Source organism: Aythya fuligula, chromosome Z, assembly GCF_009819795.1.
Source record: "Aythya fuligula isolate bAytFul2 chromosome Z, bAytFul2.pri, whole genome shotgun sequence".
Lineage (NCBI taxonomy): Eukaryota > Metazoa > Chordata > Aves > Anseriformes > Anatidae > Aythya > Aythya fuligula.
Genome location: NC_045593.1, coordinates 53,061,630 through 53,075,884, shown reverse-complemented (window position 1 = coordinate 53,075,884; position 14,255 = coordinate 53,061,630). Strand labels below are relative to the sequence as shown.

Sequence of the window (14,255 nt, the reverse complement as noted above, 5' to 3'; positions counted from 1 at the left end):
GCACTGTATGGGCTGCTGCCGGGAAAGTTAACATCCCAGCCAGACCCAGTACAGATGCACAAAGCAACTGCTCACCACAGCAACGGATGTGTGCGCAACCAGTCCCTGAGCAGCTGCCAACACAACCCATCCCCCTGGCCAACTCTGCTTTTTTTTTTTTGTTTTTTGTTTAGCATGGTGCCACATGGCACAGAATGTTCCTCTGGTCACAGTTTGGGTTGGCTGTCCTGGTTGTGTCCCCTCCTAGCTCTCTGTGCACCCCCAGCTTATGCACAGGCAGGGCAGCATGAGAAGCCAGACGTCCTTGGTTCTGTGTAAGCACTACTCAGTAACAACCAAAACATCGGTGTGTTATCAACATTTTTCTCATCTTCAAAACACAGCACCATACCAGCTAACATGAAGAAAATTAAACTCTATCCCAGCTAAAACCAGGACATTATCACAATTGATGCATCTTCGTTACTGTTTGATACAAGTGAACTTAGATGCTGTACTCAGTGTATGTTTCATGTATGTTACTCATTTTTCTTTCCTATTTAAACCACTTTGCCCTTGACTGATACCAAGAATATGTTGAAAAGAATACTACTGGCAGGGACGTAAATTCCTTCATCTGTAAATCCAAATCTAAATCCTAATCCAAATCTTTTAAGGATTAAGCAGCATCAATTTTCATTTTGCCCATTTTTCTTGTAGATACACTATATACAGCCTAATAAATTACCAGTCATATTTCTAGTTAGCTAGCAGTGTCTAGGCACAAATTGCCATTGCGTTTTTAGTTTCCAGATGTCAGTCATTGCTTCGTATTTGATAGATAAGGGAACAAGCTAGGTCAGCTGATCACAGCATGTCTTTTTGACAGGATAGGAGCATTAAGATCCGACACCAATCACGAACAAAGTATTGTATCTGGATGAAGAACTTATTTAGTATGAACCTTCTTATGTATGTGTTTTCCTTATCAAATTTTCAAATTTAAATTGTTTGGGCCTTTCATCTGCAAACTGAAAATTCTAACTGTCTGGATATCGATCTTGCTTTCTTCTATTGTAGTGCCAAACTATCCAATTGCTCTGACACTGAATCATTTTTCCAAAAACTGCAAACAAGAAAATATCTTGTTTCCATGTCCTCCAGCAAAGATGTTCCTTGGACTTGGACACCAGGGATTTTGTAAATACCTTCTTCTGAAAAACATACTCCAGTGACTGAAGTGCTCTTTGATTTAATGAAAATTAAATTTCTGTTGTTTATAAACAGAACTACAGTATTTTCTTTAGTGAATCATTGGAATTCTCTCCCCTTCTTTCAAGACAAAGGTTGAAGAGGAAAAAAAGCTTGCTGACTGGCTAGTGGAAACTATTATCCTGTTAATTGTCTGTGGTGGTGGAAGCAAACCAAGAGATACTGTTGCAGGAATGCAGCTGTTCTTGCCTTTGAAAGACTCTAGAGAAACAAAGTTTTGTAGCGTTAATTTAAATGTACATTCATAATTGCAGGCTCATGATTCCTTGTTGCTCTAGCATGTACTTGTTACCGCTTCCAGGAGAGAATCAGCCCAACTTACTAACAAAACATAAATGTGGGAATTAAGATGCAAATGTTAACTGTAGAGTTGGTAATGTTTTTCTTCTTTTGTAAGATGCATATTGAGTAAAAATGATATGCCTAGACTTTTATTGTGCTTTGATAATGGAATCCATTCACTAAAAAGAATGAGTGTTGGTGGGCTAAGGACAGTTTCTGAACTCTTTATAAATACAAGGAGACCACAGTATATTAAGTCTGTTCTCTTCTGAGTTGTTTTGTATACTTGTCTTTCTGCAGTCCCTAAAGTTCCAGAGATAAATATAGCAGCATGTCTGGTTGCTGATAACTGCGTAACAGTAGCATGGAAAATGCCTGAAGAAGACAGCAGAGTTGATCACTTTGTTCTAGAGTATAAGAAAACTGACTATGATGGGCTCGCTCGAGTTAAGGATGAACAGCCTTGGGAAGTGATAGACTATGTTAAGGATTATGTATATACATTATCAGGTAAAGGTTGTTTATATACTTGAAAAAATATTTCAAAAAAGAATCACAAGATATTGATAAAACTTACTATGCTTGGAAGTTTTGCAGAATACCCATTTTTCTGTAACCAATGAAGCTTTGTTCCATACTGGTCTTGGGTGTTTTGTACAATAACTTCTCTGCCTCATATACGGAGTTGGATGTTTTGTAAAAATGCACACATTAACTGAAGTTCATGGTGATACGTTTAAGCTTGCTTTTTTGCAAATTGAAATAAGTGGAAGGCAGCTATATGGAATGTCCTAGTCTGGTAAAGTTGTCAGTACTAATTCAATTTTCTCAACACCCACTTTTTTAGGTCTGAAATTTGATAAAAAATACGTGACGGTTAGAGTACAAGCTTGCAACAAAGCTCTGGCTGGGGACTACTCAGATCCTGTGACTCTGGAAACCAAAGGTAAAATCTGAAAGACTTTTAACCGCGAATGTAGCAAAAACCTCACACGTACTGTCCTGCTGTCATATAAGAACTTGTAATTTAAGTCACTTCTCAGCAATGCTTGTATAGAAGCAGCATCCTAAGCAAAAAGGAAAACAATACCTATAAAAGATCAAAAAGCATATTGCCAGAAAGCAGGTCTTTGAGCATTCAGATACTAAAAATATGTTAGCTTTCTAATGGAGCTTAACGTTAATTGCTTTGAACTGTGGATTGACACTATTACGTGCCACTACATCATGCCAATATGTTAATGAGAGAGGAAGAACATTGTGGCTGAGCATCAGTAGGACTCTTAGGGCATCTGTGCAGTTCATGTAGTTTTCTGTTGGTACGTAGCATCTGACAGGTAACACATTTCTGTAAACGGAAGGTACTAAAAAGCAGATTTTGACTTGGTAGCTGTAGATTCTAATTATGGTCAATGTTCAAAAAACAAACAGCTCCAAATTGCTAAAGTTACATCACTGTATAAGAAATCAGTTGATCTGAGGCTGGGGGCATCCTGGCATTGTTTTGAAAATAAATTAGATTAATTTCTTCAAAGTGATGCTTTGTAATAGAACACAAGTCTTAACTGTTACGCTGGAAATAATTATCTTGATGCTTCAACTATACTAAAGTCTGCAGAGTAAAGGGCAAAATGGCTGATACAAACAACCGTGGCATGTGTGCTTTACTCTGGCACTTGACATAAGTGTTGCTTATGCTTCGCAAGGCTTGAAACTTTCCTAAAGTACAGCCAGTGTATGGTGCTCATATGTATAGAATCTGATATATTTACTAGCTACTTCAATTCTTGATTCCAACACGAGAAAGGTAATTCTGATTTTGATTTTTTTGGGTAGATATTAAGCTGCCAATGTAATTTTTAGTGCGTCTGTCCACCTTAACGGTGCATCTAGTTCTCTTTCTTTTACTAATCAGTCCACAGAAACTCAGAATCCTCATCAATGTGCTTACCTCTTTTTTTTTTTTAAAAAAAACAAGCAAACTTGTGTTTAGCTCCAAACTCATAAAATTTTGAGTACGCTTTCTTCCAGCATTAGACTATAATATCTGATGCTACTAGGACACTTACAAAATAGTCTATAAATATGCATCTTTCAGGGACTTAGCACATTGTATTAATTTTGCTTTCTTGGATGGAGAATTTGGCTGTAGCAAATACCAGGTCACTTCTAGTTTCATGCATCTAATAGTGTTTTGATATCTGCAGTGAACTTCACAGTTCAACTCTGCTTATGTTTTACCCTGTCAGTTTATTATTCTGCAAGTTTGCAGTCCTCATAAATGTATTGTTGGAGAATCAGTGCTGTACAGTGTAGAAAATGTGTGGCTTTTTAAATCATTCATGATTATGAGAACCAAGGAAGTAGGCTGTAACTAGAGAAAACAATTACTAACAAGGTGATGTTTAAGTCAAATGCTACTCTGCTATAATTTTACTACTACTTTCATTATGTTCTTTGAATAGCCACCATTGGCAGAGAACATTGTACTACTTCACCATTTCACATTTTGTCTTAACTAGCATTTGTGTTTTGTTTGGACGATACTTCATCTCATCTGAACTTGAAAGTTGAAGAAAACTATGTTGAATGGGATCCTACTGGAGGAAGAGGTCAAGAAAAAGCAAAAGGGAAAGAAAACAAAGGCAGGTAAGAACTCTGGTTTGTAAAAGTTTACACTGTCTGGGATGCCTCATGTGGCAATTAATGGGTGAGGACAGGGAGAAGTTAAAGCATTTGATGGTAGGACTGTGGAACACCAAATTTTACTCAGAAGTCTTTGGAAGGAATATTTATTTCCCTGCCCTTGTAACAGACATAGAGGCTATTTATGGAATCAGTTATAAAAGTGTCTTAAACATTAAGTTGGATTTAAGTCTTTATACCTTAGCAAATGAGTTTTATCAGTCAAGGTACTAAAATACCTTGTAGATAAGGTAATTGTCAGGACGTAACTGATATTCAGCTGTGAAAGACTGCGTTCAGTAGTTTTGCAGGTCAGTAATGGTGCATGGACAGAATTTTTACCATGAAAAATAAGGAGAGAACTGGCTGTTATGTCCTTTTGCAAAAGCTCAAGTTAAGAATAAAATTGGTACTACAGGTGGTTGTTTAATTTATCTCATAACCTTCATTGGTGAGGAAAAGATACCACTAAAGCCAGGTAGTAAAAGATAATAATAATAGAACTTAGCTCTTGTAAAAGTGGTGGTATTAAAGATATCTACCAACTATTTTCATCTAGGAAAAATACGTAAGTAACTTCAGCAGAATTCTTGGTAGATTATTTGTTGAGCTTTATACACTGAAACGTGTTTACTGCTTAGAAGCTGTTGATAACAGTGGTTGGAAGGACCTCACTAGCTTGATTTGCTGTGGCTATTATCCAGCTAAGATCTGAATATCTCCAAGGATGAAGAATGGTACTTCCCAGGGCCCCTATTCCAGACCACCTTAATGGGAAGGCAGGAATACCATGATATCTGACTGTAAATTCCTGTGTTTCAACTAGTACCAGATGCCTCTCAACCTGTCAGAGTGCACCTCTGAGAAGAGCCCGGCTTGGTCATCTTTGTAGCTTCATGTTATGATGCTAAAGACCACACCAGATTTCGTGATCTTCTTGTCTTAATGCTGAGCAAACCCAGCTGTCTTTGGGTCTTCCTCTGGTCCAGTCCTATAATTGTTTTGTTTAGTTTTGTTTTTATTTTTGGCTCACCACTGTACTTTTGCCAGTATGTCAGTGTCTGTACAGTCCCAAGCAGCCCAGAACTGGACTCAAGACCCCAAACAGCCTGACAGCTGCCGTATCAAGAGGAACGATCTCTTGCCGTGGCCTCCTGGTTGTTATGCTGATACAGCCCAGGATGTGGTTAGCCACACGTGCCACAAGGGCACACTGAAGACTGCTGTTGTTCTCCACCAAGACTTCCACTTGCTTTTCTGCAGATTTGTTCTTTCCTCAGCCGTCCCACAGCCTGTCCTATTGTGTGGGGCTCTTCCATCTGGAGAACCCCATCCACATCTGTGAGCCTCGTGGTCAGCTGGTTATCTCCACAGTTTTTGGCTCGCTTACCGGTCCGTGTCTCACCACTACAGATGTGGAGAGCGTGTGAGAATGTCCAAGGTGTGAACAGTGTCCACTGCTCCTCTCGTGTCCACAGAGCTGGTTACTTCTTCCTCAAAGACAGTTGATTTTCAGCGGGCATTTCTTAAGTATAAGGAGCACTGCTTGAGAATAATATATGAACAAATACCTTCCCTACAGACATATACCGCCAGAAGCATGGTAGAGTGCCTTTTAGTGCTGTCTTAAAAATGGGGATAATTTACTGTAATAATACACAGTTGTTTAATGACTACTTATTTCTGTCTGACAGTGGCCAGTATCCTGTCCTGAAGAGCAAAAAAAGGTGATAATATACCTCTTAGGATCTGTTATCTTGTTTTGCTGGAAATCTTTGCTAAATCCCTTTGCTTGATGTAGTGAGAGAAATAAATCTAACAGCCTTTACCAGTAACAGTACACACATGCTTTTTTAAATTCTTCAGAATTCTAATGTGGATTCCTGAAGATTATGTATGGATTTTTCCAGTGACTGAAAAAAAAAAAAAAGTCTTATTGATAGGATGCATCCTGGTGTGCAGGAAGCCAGATGTTCAGTGGAAGAGCATTCTGCATTCTAGAGTTGGCACAGAGATTCCTGTTATTGATGTTTAACCTTTGGGCACATGATGGCGTACTAGATTTTTTTTAAATGCGATTAATTTTTCCTTGTGTAGAAATTAAAAAAAAAAAAAAAGTTATTTTAGTTCTTATTTTTGAATCCAACTACCTGTTGCCTCTGAACTTGTGGGATAGCTGATATTAGTCATCAAAGGAAGAGATGTGTTTTTATACTTCCCAAGAGGATGGAGCTTAGCCTGATGGCGTGTATAAAAAGCTTCATGGCAAGTCAAACCTTTGGAAGAAGTCAAACCTTGTGTGGAAGAAATGCATCAGTTATTTCACTAGCTAAGAAAACTGTGGGGAGTTAGAAACTGGGCATCAAACTGACTTAGTGCTAAAAAAAAAAAAAAAAAAAAAAAACACATTCCTGCCTTCCCATTTTGGAATGGAGAGTTAAGAACTTAAAATTAAGGGGGAAAAACAAACAAACTTTTTTTTGTCTTTCATGCCAAATACTAATGGTCATTGTCTGAACTGGTAAAGGCTGTGAGATTTCAGTTGAGAAAGCTTGTGTAGTGGCTGCTTAAAGAAGATTTGAATTAAATTATACTGAAGACCTTTTAATGTCTTCCTAACTTTGACAAAATTTTAACAGAGCAGCTGCTTTTTTCCTTTTCTCTAAGTGGCCAGATTTGCTTTCTGCGTAACTCAGGTATACCCAACCTAATAGAAGAATTTCAGCAACTTTTTTTGGAAGTTTGCTGGAAGTGTGAATAGTCTCTATTGTACTTAAAGCAGGATGGAATCTGCAGTGAGTGATGGTTCCTCCTGAAATTATGCTTTAATTCTTGGCTTTGCTGTGTTTTTGTTTTGTTTTCATGCTACTGCTCATTTCTCTTTCCTTTGGTAAGTAATCTACAGCTTCTTCTATGTTAACAAAACTGAAAAGCATTTGATGTAGTCTGCGCTGTTGCATGATATACACTCACCCTATTCACATGCTTCTTGCAAGCGGTTTAGAAGATTAGTTGGCTTCTGATCAGTACTGGCTAATTTGCATGCTGAATTGTGATGCCAATGTAAACAATCTTTTTTCATCACTTTGAGAGCAGTGACTTTTTGAAAGCTTCTGTAACTGGATTAGAACAAAGTTAGTCATGAAGATGATCAAGACATTTTAGCACACTCATAAATAACACTTTAATAACTCTCAGCTTTTGATTGTCCCATGACTTTATTTTAATGATGGTATTAAGCAAAATGGGCATTTTCTGACCCTTTATGAAACGATATTGGAGAACAATTCCAGAAAGTGTAAAGTCAGTGTTGAATGAATCAGAATGGCAGCAAGCAAAATTTCACTATGCTAGTTCTCAATACTTAAGTATAATTAGCTTTGCAAAATTGTAACTGAGGTGAAGGTTGGAAGGAAAACATCCTTTTTTGTATGTAGGGTAACCTATGCTAGACTCTGGGGATTGAAGATTTCAAAATTACTTCTGACATGTATTTCAGAGTGATACTCGCCTTTCATACTGTTTAAATTTTGTTAATAAAATTAAACTGTAAACTACATAGCTGTTTCCAGGAAGCTAAAATTTTTTGCTACTAATCGCCTTTAAAATAATAACCAGACATGATTCCCTGGCTACCAAGGTTTAATATCCACTGTAATTTGCAAATAGCCTTAATTTTATTTAACGATTATATTGCTAGAATTATTTTTGAGGGCATAACTAAGGTAAAATAAAATGTTTGAAAACCTCATTAGGAAACCTCATTAGGTTAAAATTATTCTTTTATGCAACTGATTGCTCATTAGCATATTCTCCAGAGTGAAGTGTTTCTTCATTTATTTTGCTATTGCTTCCTGAGAATGGTGTAGAGAAGTATGATTAGAAAATCTAAGCCTTTCTTGATTAGGATTAGTAATGACTCTTGTGGAGTTGTTGCTGTGTGCTCCTCAGCACAATGTGCTGTGACAATTTTATTTTCTGTATTCTTTGACTTCCTGTAACCAGGTAAAGCCCCCAACCTTCAATATACTTTTTTTTTTTTTTTTTTTGAGAAGAGTTGTGGGGCATTAAACTCTGGAAGTATCATCTCATCTCTTTTTAATAAATTGTTTAGATTTGACACTCCTGGCTTTTGTATCTACTTTAGTGTACATTTTTAAATAACAATCATCATTTTATTCCTTTTGTAGCTCTTCACATGGTTGCACTTTCCTGTGATTTCTTTAGTAGTTTATACAAGCTATGCATGTACTGAAAAATCTACTTAACATAAAACTGATGATGTTATTTTCTCCATTCATTGATATTTAAAGTCCAGTGGAAATTAGGCATATTTGCATTAAGTATCAGTGTATTCTTATCTGTTGTAGCTGATTTACAAGGTTTATTAGAAATATTCTGCAGGAAAACAGAAAACTGAACTAAGGTTCTGCGTGTTACAGGCATAATACTTCTATGTAGAAGGTCATTTAAACGTGGGCCAAACATCTGCTTTTTTCTCCCATTTCCTTTCTGAGCTGCCTCTGAACTGATGTCTTGTACTTTTTTCTGCCCATCATCTCTTCCGTCTCAATTCTTATGCATGCATACTAACTCAATGTTAGAGGTTGTAAGCGTTGCTAGTGGCTGAACCATTTGTGCCATTTCAATAGCTTGTGCGTGTTTATTGCAACCTTTTGCTTGGAAAACTTGTTTTAGTGTGCATTTCTGTAGTAGTGTGCAAATCTTCAATGGTTCTTTTCTTCTTAGAAGTGGTGCATCTCCTAAGAGGACTTCTAGCACAAGGTCCGCAGTGAAGGGCTGCAGAGATCGTTTTTCTGGTGAATCATACACAGTGTTAGGTAAGGTGAACTTTTCACTTCTGTGAGAAGGTCAGATTATGAAAGAATCAGAGGAAAAAAAAGAGTTCTTCCCAGGCTGTGTACTTGATGCTGTCCCCCACGGAGATAACCTTGACTATTTAACACCAAAATTTTGTGCTACAGCTAGTGAGTTCAACTCTTTTGAAGTTCTCTATTACAAAGTTCAATAGTGACTGACACAGGTATTAAATGTGAATTGATCCTAAATGCATTTTGTCTCACTGGATGTAAGTAAAAGCTATTTTCTTGTTCTACTTTATAATTGTATTCTATCTACTTGTACATTCATATTTTTTCCTTGTAGTTAAGATTTTTCTTTTTATAGTCTTCGCTCTAAACTAAAATGGAGCAGATCCCACTGATGCCTGTAAGGAAGCATACATTGTAACGTACACTTAATTATAGCGACTAAATACACTTTTTTGGTAGGAGACACTGCTATTGAAAGTGGAGAACATTACTGGGAGGCGACAGCACAGAAGGACTGCAAAAGCTACAGTGTGGGAGTGACATACAGAAACCTGGGGAAATTTGATCAACTGGGAAAGACTAACTCAAGCTGGTGTATCCACATCAACAACTGGCTGCAAAGCACCCTTTCCGCAAAACATAATAACAAAAGCAAGACCCTAGACTTACCTATTACAGACAGAATAGGAGTATACTGCAACTTTGATGGAGGTAAGTTACAATTTTAAGGAACTGAGATAAAACTTACTTGACTATTGTGTCAAGTTGAAGCAGTATAAAGCTAAAAGTACATTAGAGTTACTTCCAGACTGGTACAGTTTCTTATGACAATAAGGGACCGGGTTGTTCATGCAATATTGCTCATAATATCAAATGACCGCAGTTCATCTCTGTGACAGAGCAGCTGAGAATTTTCGTAGTCATGTGGAATGGATTTAATGTGTTCCAGGGACCTTTCCCTGGAAAAGTATGAATTTTACAAAAAGTTAGGTAGCAACAGAATGTAAACATGTATTTTAACTTGCTTTCTGCCTCTTTCAGGTCAGCTCATGTTTTATAATGCAAACTCAATGGAACTCCTGTATGCCTTCAAAACAAAGTTCACTCAACCATTATTACCAGGTTTTATGGTCAGTATCAAAAAAAAAAATCTATTTCTAGCACTGAATTCACTTTGTTGAAGACTAATCATTGTGGTTTACATGTCCCTTGCAACTGTGGCCCTGAAGCTTCTCAAACTTTTATTTTTGTACTGTGTTTACACTGATGTCATTCTGTCATATCATACTGAAACAAAACACTGCTTTCAAACACTGGAGAACAGAGTTTTGCTTTTAATTGTCATTTTAAGTACTTGTTGTTACTATATATATTAGTCTTTTAAGAAGTTTTCCTATTAGAAACAAGTCTTGCACTACTGCACTTTAAATTTCATTGTAGACTTAGTCTGAAAGCACAGTATGTGTATATAGCACTTCGTGGTCTTATTCAAAATTGGCTTCTACATGATTGGAATGTTTGAGTGCTGTGACTAGGGGGAAGACATCCAGCTGTGGGATAAGTTTCCTGACAGCTCTATTGTAGGAGGGGAAAAGGGGAATGTTGTAGATGCTTCATCATGTTTGCATTATTGATTTTTTTTTTTTTTTAAATCTTTTTCTTCCTTCCCTTAGGTTTGGTGCGGTGGGCTTTCCGTGTCTACCTGTTTGCAGGTGCCAAGTGTAGTGAAAGCATTCCAGAAAAGTGTAAATGGATTGAATTCTTCAACTTGCAGTCTATACAGTGTGCCAGTAATGCCTATTGAACGTTCCCATTGCTGAATATTCTGTGCAGCTGCTATGCACAGAAGCTTGGGAGCGTTGTACTAACATGGGCTTGTTACCAACTGTTGTTTTAAGGCCTGGTAGTGCAAAGGTTTGTGAATCCATACAGCCAGACAGAAAACTAAGCTATTTATTTGAAAAATAAGTCGGGAAACTTTTCTAATACTGTATGTAAGCATTTTGTTATGGACTTGAATATTAATTTTTATTATGAATATTATTTTTCTATGAAGAATGTAACAAATACTATTTTCTTAGCTCTCCTAGCAAGAATTATTTGGCTATAGATTGTATTACTACTTGGCTTCCCATTCAAACATGAGATAAACATGTATTTCAAAAGAATATCAATTCATGTAGACTTCCTATGAAGGAGCACTGAGACCAATCTGTGCTTCTTTCTGATTTGATCCTACTATTTCCCGTGAGTAATGAATTCAAATATCTATTTAGAGTTTGAGTTCAGCTCCTGTTTATCACAAATTACAGAAAATGTAGAAATGCAGAGACACAAGCACTTGTCTGGCCACCATGAAGACTCAGTATGGGTAGTCAGCCATTGTACTAGGCATGCTCTCAGGTAAGAGGTTGAGAACCAAAAATCCAGACTTTTTAAAATGCACAGCATGTTACTGCTCTCAGAAGTAGTGTATTTTGGGTCTGCTCTTGGTTTTCCAGTTTTGTGGCTTTATTCTGATTGGATTCTGATAACTGGCAGTTCACATTGATCGAAGTATTCATTGGATACGAATGATGGGTTGAACAGCCAGTTCTTGTCTGCAGGTAGCAAAGGTGCGGTGCAGCCAAGTCTGGGACCAACGGTGTAAAAGCTTCAGATCAAATACAGAGAAGAGAAGGGGGAGCTATTGCCGTAAAGCGTCTTCCAGCTCTTTCTCTGCCCAGATTTGAGGCTTGACTAAGACTTCTGAAACACAGTGTCAGTATTAAAGCTGACCTTGAGAAGAGGCAGCACTGAATTCCTGGTGACAAAGGGGCATGCTTTGAACCCTGGATGCATTTTTGATACCTGTTCTGACTAGTTTACTAGCAATTCCTGAAACTTCCTGGATAACTAGAGAAGACCAAACATTGCATTATTTCTGCACTGAGCAGAAAAGTGGCAAATACATTTAGCATCCCACTGTTAATTCCCTAGGTTATACCATGTGTCATTTGTATGTGGGTCTGAGTCTGGCTTTTGGAAGATCATATCCTAAAGAAATTCTGTATTCTAAAGCATCTCTGTAAGGCCTCAAACTTAGCCCTTCCTTCCTTGTTTAAGGGCAAGGGAAAAGTGAGCAAATGCTTTGCAAACTGAGGTTTAATCTGCTTTTGGATCTGTAGTTACATTTGTTCTTCCACAAAACAAGTGAAATGGTGGGCCTACGTATTTTTTTTGTCTCAGCTCTTACTTTGGGATCTTAATAATAATAATAATAATAGTCAAATGATTTATATTAGTGGGAGAGCTAAAAAAAAAAAAAAGCATGTTATATTCTTTGTGGAAAATGTTAGCTTTTAAATTAGAATATTTGTGTATTACTGACTGTTAAAATCTGCTTGCTTCCTTCCGATCAAGTCCAGGAGCCTGTAAGTAATTCTCTGATATATGTGAATCAACTCTTTCCTAACTGGAGATTTTTCTCATAGAAATCATGAAGTTGGCAAGAAATTTGAGCCCTTAATGTTCACTTCGTACCTGAGACTTCTTCACAGTGCAAGTGTTAAGAGATGTTCAGTTAGCTGTAATCTCTCTTGCAGTGGAAAGTGTAAACCAGCTCCCACTTTACCTGTAGACCAGTTGAGTGTTTCAGGTCTTGAAGCATGTGATAATGGAATGTGATATAATCCTAAAATGGACAACATCTGAATCTATCACGTAGTATCCTCAGTTGTTACTGTCCAAATATTTACTATTTCTTCCTCATTCCTTTCTTTTTTACTGCAATAAACACCTGACTAGGGGCTCAACTACAATAAATGCATCATGATGTGACTCGCTCTCCTAGACCCTACTGGTGAGAGAGAGGAGGGTTATGATACATGCTTCTTATTTTGAGACTTGTTCTGTTGAGTGACTTAGGTAAACAGGCATTTAAATAGCCTAGTGCTTGTTCATACCACCTTGGTTTTAGATATCCATCTACAGTTCCTATTTAAATTTCCCTTCAGGAAAGAAAGCAAATGTTTATAATGTGGTTAATTCTCATTACACACTTTTCCTTGAGTTAATCTCCAGCGGTATATAAGAGCATTTAAATGAAGAAATTGTTTCAGCAAGATGTACTGAAACCTACAAGGTGAACTTGATTATACACGAAGTGTAAAAATGCATTTTTTTCTTTCATATTTAGTTTGAAGGAATCTTGTACTGTTTCATACTGTGATAGTGACTTGCAAAGTTTTGTTTGACTGATGTCCTAAAGGAACTTTTTTACCCTAAAAAGCTGAATTTGTTATAAAATAGTTTGCACAGATACCAAATTCTTGCTGCTAACAGGTAGTTCCATTGTTTTCTTAGTAAATGGGGATATAAAGAATTGCCTTAAGCACTTTTAGATTTTTTTTAGACTTCTCTGAGCTGGTGTCTGTCTTGACTGAGTACCAATATATTAGTGATACGGTTGGTGCACTGTTTGTACAAAGCAAATGAGGGAAAAAAAAAAAAGTGTTATGAAGTTTCTCTGCAGCTAAAAGGGGTTGCATGCAGCCTGTGAAGTTACTTTTTTTCCAGGAGGCATCTTCAGGGCTTGTTCTTTGGCGATGGATTTGAGCTCCTGAAGGTTTGCAGTTCTGTCTGTGTTGTCTGTCTGAGGGTTACCACTCACCTGCCTGCTGACTTCGATCCTCACCCAGCCTCCCTGCTCTGGAGCTCCAGCCCGTTCCTTCGGCGACACGGACACGTCGGAGCTTTCCGCCGGGTGACCAGCGTCAGATGCTGACACCAGTTGGTCAACCGGTACCTGTAGGGAGCCGAAGGGCTCGCCTTGAGTTCGCGCTGTGGCGAGGCGCGGTGTGTTTCGGTGTGCGGAAAGCTGTGTGCGTGACACAAATGCTGCTAGCTGCAGAAGGGATGCCTGACAAGCACCCGGTGATGGCTGCTGCTGTGACTACCAAATAAACGAAGCAGAAGCAGACGTCTCCTTCTTATCTTTGCCTCACGCGAGCAAAGCACCTCACACCCCACCCTCCCCTTCCCTCCTGCCGCTCTCCCCTCCCCACAGCGGCACACACCGGCCCTCAGCCCCACGCCCCCCCCACCCTCGGGCACGGCCCGCGGCGGCCATGACAGGGGCGGGCGGCGCCTCGCCTCAGCTCGCCTCAGCCCCGCGCATGCGCCCTGCGCCTCCCGCCCGGCCCGGTTGGGTCCCCCCGGTAGCGG

General features: G+C 38.4%; 1 protein-coding gene across 3 annotated transcripts in view; it reads left to right on the top strand.

Annotated features, from left to right (window-relative positions):
- FSD1L (fibronectin type III and SPRY domain containing 1 like) overlaps positions 1-14,010 on the top strand; it is a 30,581-nt gene extending 16,571 nt beyond the window's left edge. The window contains exons 7-14 of one of the 3 annotated variants that reach the window (XM_032205632.1): positions 1,834-2,043; positions 2,381-2,479; positions 4,056-4,182; positions 5,913-5,945; positions 8,971-9,059; positions 9,510-9,761; positions 10,092-10,180; positions 10,724-14,010. In XM_032205632.1, the coding sequence (XP_032061523.1) occupies positions 1,834-2,043; positions 2,381-2,479; positions 4,056-4,182; positions 5,913-5,945; positions 8,971-9,059; positions 9,510-9,761; positions 10,092-10,180; positions 10,724-10,870 (1,046 nt within the window). In that variant the 3' untranslated portion in view covers positions 10,871-14,010. Of the gene's footprint in view, positions 1-1,833; positions 2,044-2,380; positions 2,480-4,055; positions 4,183-5,912; positions 5,946-8,967; positions 9,060-9,509; positions 9,762-10,091; positions 10,181-10,723 lie in introns of all 3 variants that reach the window. The other 2 variants (XM_032205631.1, XM_032205633.1) reach the window with 2 other exon arrangements.
- The last annotated feature ends 245 nt before the right edge of the window (positions 14,011-14,255 follow it).